The sequence below is a fragment of the Eubalaena glacialis genome, chromosome 1, assembly GCF_028564815.1.
Source record: "Eubalaena glacialis isolate mEubGla1 chromosome 1, mEubGla1.1.hap2.+ XY, whole genome shotgun sequence".
NCBI classification, from domain to species: Eukaryota; Metazoa; Chordata; class Mammalia; order Artiodactyla; family Balaenidae; genus Eubalaena; species Eubalaena glacialis.
Window position 1 is genome coordinate 85,129,953 of NC_083716.1, and position 12,318 is coordinate 85,142,270.

Sequence of the window (12,318 nt, forward strand, 5' to 3'; positions counted from 1 at the left end):
AAGACATGGCTGGATCCTTGCTTCTATTCTACAACGAAGGTCTAATAACACTAAGTGAATGAAAGATTCAAAGATAGGAAAAGCCATCCATCGGAACACCTCTCCCTACCTGGGCGTAGTGTAAGAGCTTCTCAGTGGCCTCAGGGTCTCTGTTCCAGATGAGGTCCTCACAGAGCTGGAGAAGTTCCTTGTGGATGTCATCATACACAGGAAGGCTTCCAGCATTCACTATCCCCATGTCCATACCAAACTAAGGGTAATAAAAAGAAAAATGAGGATTTCTAGGGGTACTCTAAATCGGAGTCAGCGACTCTTTCTGTGAAGAACCAGATAGAAAATACTGTAGGCCACAGCTTCTGTCGCAACCACTCAGCCCTGCTGCTGTAGCATAAAAGCATCCATAGACAGGATACGAGTGAGAGTGTGTGACTTTGTTCTAACAAAACTGTATTCACAGAACTCTGTGAATAAAGTAAAGCAGAGTTAGTTTGTGGGCCAAAGTCTGCAAACCCCTGCCCTAAGTAAAAGCTGGTGTCAAAGGGTAAACAGGTGTTCCACTATACCTTGATTGCATGGTAAAGGAAAACCCCATGCATTGCTTCTCGAATGGCCTCCATTCCTCGGAATGAAAAGGACAAGTTGGAAAGACCTCCACTTACTTTGGCTCCAGGTAACGTTTCCTGGAAAAAATTTTAAAATGTGAAAAGATTTCCCTACTTTACCAAAAGCAGCAATCACATCCCTTAAGCTTTATTTATAACAGTGGAAAGTAAAAAAAAAACCAAACATATAGAGTTCAAAGTAATTCAGAGCTTCTTTTAGCTAGACATAGACCACAACTTGCATATCAGGACATCACAAAGGCAGTGCTTCATAGTTTTTCCTACTAGACTCTAATCTCCCTAAGGGAAAATAAAAAATTCTGCTTTATCTCTGTATACGTCTACAGGGACCATGATAGGGCCACAATACATGGTGAGTATGCCATAAAATATTTGCTGGAGAGGGACTTCCCTGGCAGTCCAGTGGTTAAGACTCTGCGCTTCCACTGCAGGGGGCATGGGTTCGATCCCTGGTCAGGGAACTAAGATCCTGCATGCCGCACTGCGCAGCTAAAAAGAGAAAAAACTTTGCTGGATAAATAACAGAAAAAGAAAGAAACAGAGACAGATAACAGAGAGAGAGACAGACAGAGAGAACAAAGAGAGAGACAGAGAGTAGTTGGTCATTCACAGAAGGCACAAGCTACTAGAAGGCTTCCATTGCCTAAATGAACAAACTCCCAGGTTCACTATAAACTTGACTAATTTTAAAAGGGCAAAAGGAAATTGAGGTTCCCACCACACCTTATGACATATCAAGCATTAGTATGCGTGTGGAACAACAGGAACTCTTACTTACTGTTGGTTAAAGTACAAACTTGCTCAAGCATTTTGGGAGAGAGCTGGTCACTGTCTGCCACTGTGACCCAACCCTTCCACTTCTGGGTATATTTTATAGGGAAGCTCATGCAGGAGATATATACAAGAGATATATACAAGAACGCTCATGGCAGCCTTGCTCATAACATACCCAAAATGGAAATAAACCAAATGCCTAGGGACTCCCCTGATGGGGAAGTGGTTAAGAACCCACCTGTCAATGCAGGGGCCATGGGTTCGAGCCCTGGTCCGGGAAGATCCCACGTGCCACGGAGCAACTAAGCCCGTGTGCCACAACTACTGAGCCTGCGCTCTAGAGCCCGCGAGCCACAACTACTGAGCCCATGTGCTGCAACTACTGAAGCCTGCGTGCCTAGAGCCTGTGCTCCACAACAAGAGAAGCCACCGCAATGAGAAGCCCGCACACTGCAAGGAAGAGTAGCCCCTGCTCTCCGCAACTAGAGAAAAACCCGCAGGCAGCAACGAAGACCCAACGCAGCCAAAAATAAAACATTAAAAACAAAAACAAAAACCCACAAAAAACCAAATGCCTATCAACAGCAGAACAGTTAATTATGAAACAGGTATATGATGGAATATTATACATTAATTAAAATGAACAAAGTACAGCTACAACAACACAGGTGAATCGTTAAAATGAGACTGGGTGAGGAAAAAAGGCATTAGAATCTTAAAGCTCAAAAATAGGCAAAACTATACTGTTTATACAGTTAAGTCTCATTATTTGTGATAGTTATGTTCTATGAAGTCACTGCGAACACTGCAAATTGGGGAAAAAAACCACTGCTCCCATGGGAAATGCAGGGTTAGGTTCGTGAACCTCTGGTCCCAAAATTATCATCACTGATCAACATATAACCCTGTTTTATATGTGTTTCCATTTAAAGACATCTTGTTTAGTATATATTGTTGATTGCCTACCACTGAGCTCACAGCCAACAGCACCACAACTCGTGTCTAAACAAAGTTCATCTAACACACATATTTTCTCCATAAGTCACATAACAGCCTTCTTGCACATAGGAACACTAGACAACACTTCAGCACAATGCGTGGGGGCCATTTAAATAGAGAAATCAATCACCATGAAAAAGCTCAAAAATGTGAAAAACATGGCACTAAACGGACCATGAAAAGGGCACTTGTTTACGGAATGAGGGCTGAACCAAGAGGCTCAACCCTGTTGACTCATCTGGAACACGTGGGTCAGGCACTCAGCTCTCTCACCACTCTGCACATGCATATGCCTGTGAATGATGCAGAAGCACCATCAGTATTGATTTGGGGGTCACAAATAAATTTTAGTGAGTAGGTGAATTTGCAGATACAAAATCTATGGATAATTCAGATTGGCTGTGTATACAGAAGTGATAAAATTTTAAAGAAAAGCAACAAAGTAGAATCATAAAACTCAGCCTGTTGAAACATGCATAAAATTCAGAATGAGGGTGTAATGAGAAAGGGAGAGCCATGGGGGCACTACCCATGTTCCATTTCAGGACGCGAGTGAAAGTGAAAGCTATTACACGCTTCATAATTAATTATTTATCATACTCTCTTATTTTTTTCTGTATTTCCCGGTATGTGTGCTTTACTTCACAGTATAAAATAACATATAAAAGAAAAACAATAAAGGCCCCTAAATTTCAGAAAACCAATTTACTACCTAAGAATAAGAATGTCAATATTCCTTGCCAATAAATATATATGTTAGCTCAAACTATTCACTGGAGCCATGTGATAAATCTAAGCAATGTCTTGGGTAGAAAGGAGAAAAACACTCATACTTACTTTAATGACTTTTGTTGCATTGATAAAATTAACAGCATACAAGTTGTGTTCTTCCATCCCAGTACCAATGGTGAGGATATTAGGGTCAAAGATGATGTCATTTGGATTGAAGCCCAGTTTTTTTGAAAGGAGATGGTAGGCCCGGGTGCACACTCTGATTTTGGTGTCTGTTTCTGTTGCCTGGGCGAAGGAGTAAAAGATGTAATTTGAAATAGAAAAATGAGGTGTTATCTATGAAAACAGAAAGACAATTCATTTGTTGAAAGCGCTTAAGTATCAATGCTTGGATTTCATAGAAATCCAAATGCCAAGCAACCTCTAAATGTTTATCAAATTATCTCCAAGGAGGAATTGGTTTAAAGTCCCTTTGTGTTTTCGTCAACACAAACAGCTACACTACTTCCGTAAAGATCAAATCTTACACACACGTATGGTATATTAATAAACAGGCTTCTTAAAAATACACACATATGATAAAAATTCAACTACTACTAAAGAATAAATTTAAAAATACGTGCCCTTTCTCTCTGGACCTGCCTGCAGTGTCCTAAGCCATCACCCAGGCTTTCTTGGACCTCCCTGCAGTAACAGTCTACACAGATTCATAGATGTGTATTTATTCCCCACCTCCAACCCCGCCCACCATAACATTAGCTAACTAACTTGTGCCTTAAGTCATAAATATAAATATTACTTTTCAAAACAGTGACCCTAGAAAGCCAAGCACGGACTCCAGCAAATCCCAGTCCTCCTGTTGCTTCCCATCATCCTCAGAATCAGGTCCCATGCCTCCAATTCTGTTTCCTATCATTGCCCCCTCATCTACTCCACTCTCCCCACACTGCTCCCTTGATGTTCCTGAAACCCACCAAGCTTGTCCTCCCTCAGAACCTTTCTATTCATTACTGCCACTGCCCGGAACACACTGTGACATGGCTTTGTGCTTTGCATCACTCAGGTCTCCACCCAAATGTCCCCTTTTCAGAGAAGCCTTCCTTAATCACCATCTCTAAACCAGCCCCCTGCCGCCCCTCTTGCATCCTCCGCTCTGTTTCATGGTATCTCTCCTTCTAGAAAATATATTTATTTGGCAACTTGTTTATTATTTTTTGTTTTGTTATTTATTATTTATTTGTCATTGTGAGCTAGAATCAGTCTTGCTGTATCCCCAGAGCCTAGGGCAGTGCCTGCCAGAGGATGTGCTCAATATTACTGTTGAATGAATGAATGAATGAGGCTTTGACTCAGGGCATTTCTTTTTTTTTAAATTATTTATTTATTTATTTATTTATTTATTTTTGGCTGCGTTGGGTCTTCGTTGCTGCGCGCAGGCTTTCTCTAGCTGTGGCGAGTAGGGGTTACTCTTCCTTGCGGTGTGCGGGCTTCAGTAGTTGTGGCATGCGGGCTCAGTAGTTGTGGCTCGTGGGCTCTAGAGCACAGGCTCAGTAGTTGTGGCACACGGGCTTAGTTGCTCTGCGGCATGTGGGATCTTCCCGGACCAGGGATTGAACCCGTGTCCCCTGCATCGGCAGGTGGATTCTTATCCACTGCGCCCCCAGGGAAGCCCCGACTCAGGGCGTTTCTGAACTTGGTCATGGAAACGGTCTTCAGGTCAAATTTACAACCCCAACGCGAGGCTTATTCAACGAATTTCATGCTGAATGATTTCTGTTTGTAGAAAAAAAACAAATCTGCTCTGAAGAAAAAATGAATACTTGCAATCACTACAGTGGTTCCAAAAAAGTAAGTCACATACAGTTCTGAATAAATGTGCAAAATGTTCTTGAAAAGTGTCCAACACCACTGAATTAAGTGTTGAGTCTTCCAGGCTGACTACCTGGAGGGAGGATACCCTTGACCAGATGTGAACATGAAGTATGATAAATAAGCTGCTGATCACACACATCCTGACCTCTAGAGGGAGCTCTCAGGCGACCGCAGGGATGAGGGGTGCGGACACTCTGCTGTAGTTCAAGGACATTTAGTGAGGCCCCAGCCTCCAGAGAAAGGCGTGGCGGGGGAATTATAAAAAGAACTCCCTCAGATCTAGGCTTCTGATTGCTCGCCTACTTTGGTGTTCTTTTTCAACTGTTCTCCGTGATGTCTAATCTATCCCTGCTTCCTGCAGCTGCTGGGGTTAGAGTTTACCTCCTGCTGGGGATGTGCTCCCACGACTTAGCAGACCAAGGGGCCCAGGGAAAGGACCACAAGGAGTGGGCTGTGCAGCCCCACTGCTCCAGGCTTCAGGGAAGGTGGCAGGCTCTCATCTTCCTTAACTGAATGTCTTCAACAAACTTCTTACTTCTTCCTTCAGTTAGTGATAAAGTTAAGGTTAAGATCGAGATGTGGGCCCAGAAGAAAGTGGCCAAGAGCAGGTCACCCAGGGTCACCTTTAGTCCTGGACTTTATTTCCCCCTTCACAGAGAGCCAAACAGAGTTCTAGGCTCTAGGTTCATGGCCCAGCTAAGCTCACTAAGAGAAAAGGCACAGGGGTTTGGGGTTACCAGTGCTGTTAGTATTTCTTCATCACCTAGTTTGGTTGGTAGGTCCTGGTCATTTCTTTCTCTGAGCCATGAATGACATCTCACAGGACAGGAATTCATTTCTAGGTCAGAACTGAATCATCACCTATCAGCTCTGCAAGGATGAGGCCCCTGTCAAATTGTTCTCCCAGCACCTAGTACACTACCTGCCACATTAACAGACAAGCACCTACTGTCTGCTGAATAAACAAGCAAATCTCAGAATGCACAGAGTTTCGATGGACAGGCCTTTGCCAGGAGCGTATCATGTTAGATTCTCCAAGGTTCTCTGTCCTGTTCCTCAGCCAGGGTTGTGAGATAAACATACTAATAAGCTTCAAGGCTTGAGGATTTCAAAGATCCAGAAGCTCTCAACTCTGGTGGCATATTTTAATAACCCGGAGGGATTTGCGTTTTCTAATCCTAATACCTGAACCTCACTCGAGACCAGTTCAATCAGAATCCTGAGATGACCTAAGCAACAGTATTTTTAAAGAGCCCCTTAGCGATACTAACATACAGCCCAGGTGAGAACCACTGAAGAGTGAGATGCACCTTCTCAGGCTGAGCTAGAAGAAACCTCAGGGACAATACTGCAAATCTAAGGGCCAAGAAGGAGGAATAAATATCTTTTATGACTTTATGATTTATCAGGTTTATTCTTAAGCTGTAGTAAAGCTAGGCAGCCATCAGTAGGTAGGAGGCTTCAGTTAAGAAATCCACTGCTCAGGCTTTGCTAGATTATCAGACACTTAGGGAGAAATGAGATAAGAGTAAAACGATTTTTGATTTAGTTATCGAGGCTGATACTATGAGAAAGAAAGAAAAAGGATCAAAGACACCTAGGTTCTGTGAAAATGCACCCTGACAAGGAGCAGAGAAGGAACGGGACCAACTTCAGAGGCAAGTTAAAGGTTTCAAACTTGACTGAACCAGATTAAGGTGGGCCACGGAACACAGCAGAGTTCAAAACGGAAGTGATGGAAAGGGACGTGTGTGCCACCATCAGAAAGGCACTGACAAGTCAGAAAGAAAAAAGCTGAAGAAGGGAAGTTTCCAAGGGAAAATACAGGACAAGGCACCCGTTGGCTTAAAATCACTCAGGGCAAGGGATTGGCTCAGAAATCCTTGGAGTGATTTCCCTACTGGGGTAAATGTGTGGGCGTAAGCAGCTGAAGGTTAGGACACCCAGAGGCCGGCAGAAGCAGCAGGCCTGCGGGCAGAAGTGGAGGCGTGGGATGAAGGACAGGGCACAGCACTGAGCTGGGGTCGTAGGAGACGCAAGGTCACCTTGGAACGCCTCCTGGCTCACTCTTCTCCTGAAAGAACGGAGGCTGTGCCCCTGGCAGAACTCACACTTAAGACAGAATGTGGATGCCAGGAACTCAGGATTATAGAGGAAAGGGATAGGATTTCAGACATGGAATCGACACGGAGAGGCGATCTGGTGAGGAAAAAGGGGTGTCAGTTGCAATCTAGAAACTGCAGGTACCACCACACTGAAAACTTCTGAACTCTTTAAAGAAGTCAAGTTGTTTTAAATGTCACCTTCTAGGAGAGGATGCAAATTCTGTGCGGGGTGAAAGGGAAGAAAGAGAAGGAAATTCTTAATATGTTTATCGATCCTTGGATAGAGTGGAGGATGGGTCGGCTTTAGTACATTCAAAGGGAGAGCTACGAAGGGGATACAGTAGAAAGAGACACCTCATAGGAAGAGCAAAGAAAAAGACTAACTTACTATCCAGAGATGTATTTAAAACCAATACCCAAAAATATTTAGGTAAGAGCCATAACCTATCTAGTTTTGCCTTCCTTTTAACAATCGAGCTTTAAATATGAACTCTTTCCCTGCCCTTCAGATCCTTCTGGAATCCCACCATGCTAGATTTTCCCTGCTTCATCAGGTCTTTCTTCCACTTTCACTGAAACCTCTAAACGGCACTGAATATTGCAAGGAGCTGGGCCTTCTGCTAACCCTTATTTATCCTCAGTGTCCAGAGCCCAAGGCTTGGCACAGAGGATTAAAATACAAAAACCATATTTGTCCTTTCCCCATCAGCCAGACAACATCAGAGAGAAAAACAGGTAGCAGAAAAGAAGCTGCCCTGGGTTAAGAATTGGGTTACTCAACCTTGATACTGTTGACAATCTGGACCAGAGCATTCTTTGCTGCGGGGACCGCCCTACGCATTGGATGGCTTTCAGCAGTGTCGCTGCCCGCTCCCACTAGATGACGGAGCACATCCCCTCCCAACAACCCAGTCATGACAGTAAAAAATCTGTCTACACGTCGCCAAATGTCCCCTGGGGTAGCAAAATCACCCCCCCACACTTGAGAACTACTGGTTTAGAGGAACCACAGGGGATACAGCAGGTGAGGAGACCAGAAACCAGACTCATCTGCAAGGTCATTATCATGAGCCAACGGGTGCTCGTGGCTTTTCTCTAGAACCTGCAGAGAGAGGCTGTTTGCTGGAAAATCCTATTCTGCAAAGCCAAATACTAAGGCCTGGATGAAGCAACGTTACATCCCAGCAGGGGCAAATGAACCCACTCAAATCTTCTCTCTCACAGCGAGGGGTGCCAGGCACATGCCGGGGAGCTGGGACCCTCAGCGTAGGAGGTATGCCTACTGTATGCTGTGCTGTTATTCCTGTAGGACAACTGAACACCTCAGGCATGGAGGTCTTGAGACCAGGCGTGGCTCAGAGGCCTATGTTCCTCATATCCCTACCACAAACTCCTACCTCTGAAAGCAATCTGGACAAGTCTCCTTCTTACAAACAGAGAATTTAAAATATAACTACCTTATAAGGAAAGGTCCAAGGAGATAAATACTCAATCATGGCATCTTAACCAGAGAGGGGTGACCTCTCTATAGCCACTAAAAAGGAGGCCCCTGAAATGCAGAAATATATGTCGGATTTTAACAAAGCTGGGAGAGCGTCAGAGCAGAAACCTACAACTATGTGTTTATCATACTATGGTGCATAACCTACTGGAAAATATGATATTCAACTCGAAAACAGTGTCAATTTATCTAAGTTTTAAAAAGAAGTTGTTATGAAATAAAAATCCAAAATATTACTACCAAAGGAAAAATATTTAAGAAAGGAAAAATAAGCCAAAATCACAACAACAAAACAACACAAATACCTAGGAATGTTCTTGAGGTTTCCTATTTAAGAAAAACTATAACACTTGATTGAATAGTAACCAGAAAGATATATCATGTTCCTGAATGTCTCCCAGATACCAATTCCTCATTATTTTCTAGGTTAGGATTTATTACATTTTAATGAATATCCTAATGGAGTTTTATTTCTCCATAAATTAGAAAATTATGTTCAAATCATTTTAATATAGGAAAATGTGCTGAATATAATGGATCTTTTATAGGATGATATGGATTATTCTTTTACATAGTTTACACAAGTGCAAACAAGAATAATATAGTCTATTCTACTATGTGATAACTGTATTTCTAAGAAAACTTACATTATCAAAAATTGTCATAAAAATAATCACTTCAATTAGAAAAGGATAATTAAATCTAGAGGTGAGTAGTAATAATTTTTCCCATAGAAATTTCAATAATGAAAGTGTTCTTCATATTTTATATATTATTACAGATATTATATATGTATTTTGTTGTTGTTGTTATTTAGAGTTAAAAGTAACAGCCGATCAAAACTACTAACATCAACAAAAAACACAGAAGTACTTCCTTATTTGCCTTCTAATCCAGAAGTCTCAGGGCCAGTCCTCCCTGTCATATCTGGCCTTGACCTTGCAGTTTTCATTGCACTATGGATCACAAACATAAAGCAAAGACAGTCGCCATGTACTGGAACATAAGCACGTTGTATGTTCCTCTGCTTTGTTTAGTTGCAACAGTGGTCTTCCATTTAAGAGAGCTGTTTTCTCCTTATAACCAGTGGTGTCATCCAAGCAAAGCAAATCTTGGTTCTTACCTGATTGTTACACTCAAAGGTGTTACGAACTCAGTTAATAGAAAAAATGCCTTTGCATCAAAATATCTGTATTGCTGATTTCTGAACTATTCAAGTATATGAGTTTTTTACTTTGTTCTTTATAATTTTCAATACTACAATCCTTCAACGAGCATATGTAGGTCTATAACTATATAGAAAAATTACTTTTAATCAGGAAAAGCAGCTTTTGAAAAGGGACCTTTAATCCCACCACCTTTACTCTAACAGCTATCCTCCTTCATAGCATTTTCCTCCAATCTTTATCAAATGTGGTTTTTATGTAGTTGCATATACAGTGTCTATATAACTATTGGTTTTTAATTTTTTTATTTATATCTTGTAAGCACTGTCATGCTGCTCCGTAATCTTCATAATTAATATTGAAATGCTCTGGATAATATTACAACAGAATGATGACCTAAGTTATCACTTTCTCTCCAGTTGGGCATTTAGGTTGTTTTATCTTCAATAAAAAGCTGGTGAAGGGACTTCCCTGGCGGCGCAGTGGTTAGGAATCCGCCTGCCAATGCAGGGGACAGGGGTTCGAGCCCTGGTCCAGGAAGATCCCACATGCCACGGAGCAACTAAGCCTGTGCGCCACAACTAGTGAGCCTGCACTCTAGAGCCCGCGAGCCACAACTACTGAGCTCGCTTGCCACAACTACTGAAGCCCGTGCGCCTAGAGCCCGTGCTCCGCAACAAGAGAAGCCACCGCAATGAGAAGCCCATGCACCGCAACGAAGAATAGCCCCCGCTCGCTGCAAGTAGAGAAAGCCCACGCGCAGCAACGAAGACCCAACACAGCCAAAAATAAATAAGTAAATAAATAAAATTAAAAAAAAAAAAAAAAAAAGCTGGTGAAAAACCTTGGCATATATAGAATTCTTATGCTGCTGAATGCTTTTATTGGGATACTTTCCCAGAAATGAGATAATTACCTCAAAGGGTATGAACATTTTCATGTCTCTCGATAGGCATTATGGGGTTTTTCAAAAGGACTGTCTCAGTTTTTACTACACTTTACAATGAATGAGGCCTTCTGTTTACCACTGCTGTACCAGCACAGATCTTGATCATTTTAAAATTTACTTTTGCTAACTTAATAAGGACAGAACGTCACTTTAATATTGCTCTAATGTGTGTTTCTCTCATTACTAGCAAGTTAAAAAATTTCCCCTACATTTGCTTTTTATTTGTGGACTCATTCAAATCTAAATTGGGAAAGCTTGTTCTCAGCCAAGAACAAGCACTCTGCAGGGGAGATAACACAGGATTTGGAAGCATGCATCAGTCTTCAAACTAGGCAGACCAGGGCTCCAACACGTGCTAGCCATTTGACCTTGGCTCACTGTAAAATGGGGCGACAGCTACCCCACATGGTTACTACGAGGACTAAATGAGATGAACTCTGCTGGTGGTTTTCAGCCAGAGTATACAGGAGAATCACGTCTAAGGCTTTAAAATTACTGAAGCCAGGTCTCACCCCAGACCAAATGCGTCAGAAACTCAGGGGGCGGAGCCCAGGGGTGTGTATGTGTTTTAACAGCACAAGCAGTGACTACCCTTCCTCATGGGAGTGCTTCCGCTTCACACTTCTGGTAAAGCACCAGTACACGAAGCAAACAACATTCCATTCTCGTTCTCAGGGCTGACCTTGCCTCCTGCCTCACTGAGAAAATAGAAGCAGTCAAACTCCCCCCAGCACTCCCAGCTCTGCCTCTGCTGCTGCGCTGTGAGCACGCTGCCCCGCCCCCTGCACACTGGCTGCCAGCCCCTCGACCCACGAGGTCATGGACGGAGCAAGTGCCCCCTTTCTCCTGCGCACCAATTCCTCCCCTTCTCTCTACCAGGTCACTCCCACCAGCTTACAAACACATACTGTCACATCACCTGTCTACACACACACACACACACACACACACACACACACACACACACACACACACACACACACACACACACACACCCTTTCTTAACCTCATATCCATCTCTGGTTTCCACCCTATTTCTGTTCCCCTTTATGGCAAAACTCCCCCAAAATGGTTTGTACCTGCTGCCCCCAATTCTCCTCTTCTCTCTTGAACCCACTGCGATTAAGCTTTCATCTCCTTGGAAACAGCACAGCAAGATCATAAACTACCCCATTTCTAAATCCAAGGGTAAATTCTTGATCTCCTCCTCCCTGATCTACCCACAGCTCTTTAAAATAGCTCACCACGCCCTTCCAGAAGCTTCCTTTTCACTTGGCTTCCAGGTGAACTCTCCCTTCTGGTTCCTCTCCTACCAAACAGGCCACTCCTTCCCAGGTTCTTCTGATGGCGTCTCCTCTTCTCCCTGACCACGAAGCACTGCGGCTCCAAGACTCGCTTAGTCCTAGGGCCTCTTCTCTACTGTCATTCCTTTGGTGAAGTCAGTCTCACTGCTTTAAATATCATCTAGGAGTAAATAATTCCCAAGTGAGGCAATCCTATCCTCAAGCCAGACTTTGCCCATGGAGCCCGGACTCATCTACACAACCACATCCTGAGCACACCACTGAAAACATACGGCCAGACCGAACCTCTCCTC

General features: G+C 43.1%; 1 protein-coding gene across 1 annotated transcript in view; it reads right to left on the reverse strand.

The window, feature by feature from the left end:
- The window catches only part of MTR (5-methyltetrahydrofolate-homocysteine methyltransferase), a 603,339-nt gene that overhangs the window by 547,394 nt on the left and 43,627 nt on the right, over positions 1-12,318 (reverse strand). Inside the window, exons 16-18 of the mRNA XM_061198341.1 lie at positions 3,234-3,413; positions 564-680; positions 110-250 (exon numbers count right to left, since the gene is read on the reverse strand). Coding sequence (XP_061054324.1) covers positions 110-250; positions 564-680; positions 3,234-3,413 — 438 coding nt within the window. The remainder of the gene's footprint in view (positions 1-109; positions 251-563; positions 681-3,233; positions 3,414-12,318) is intronic.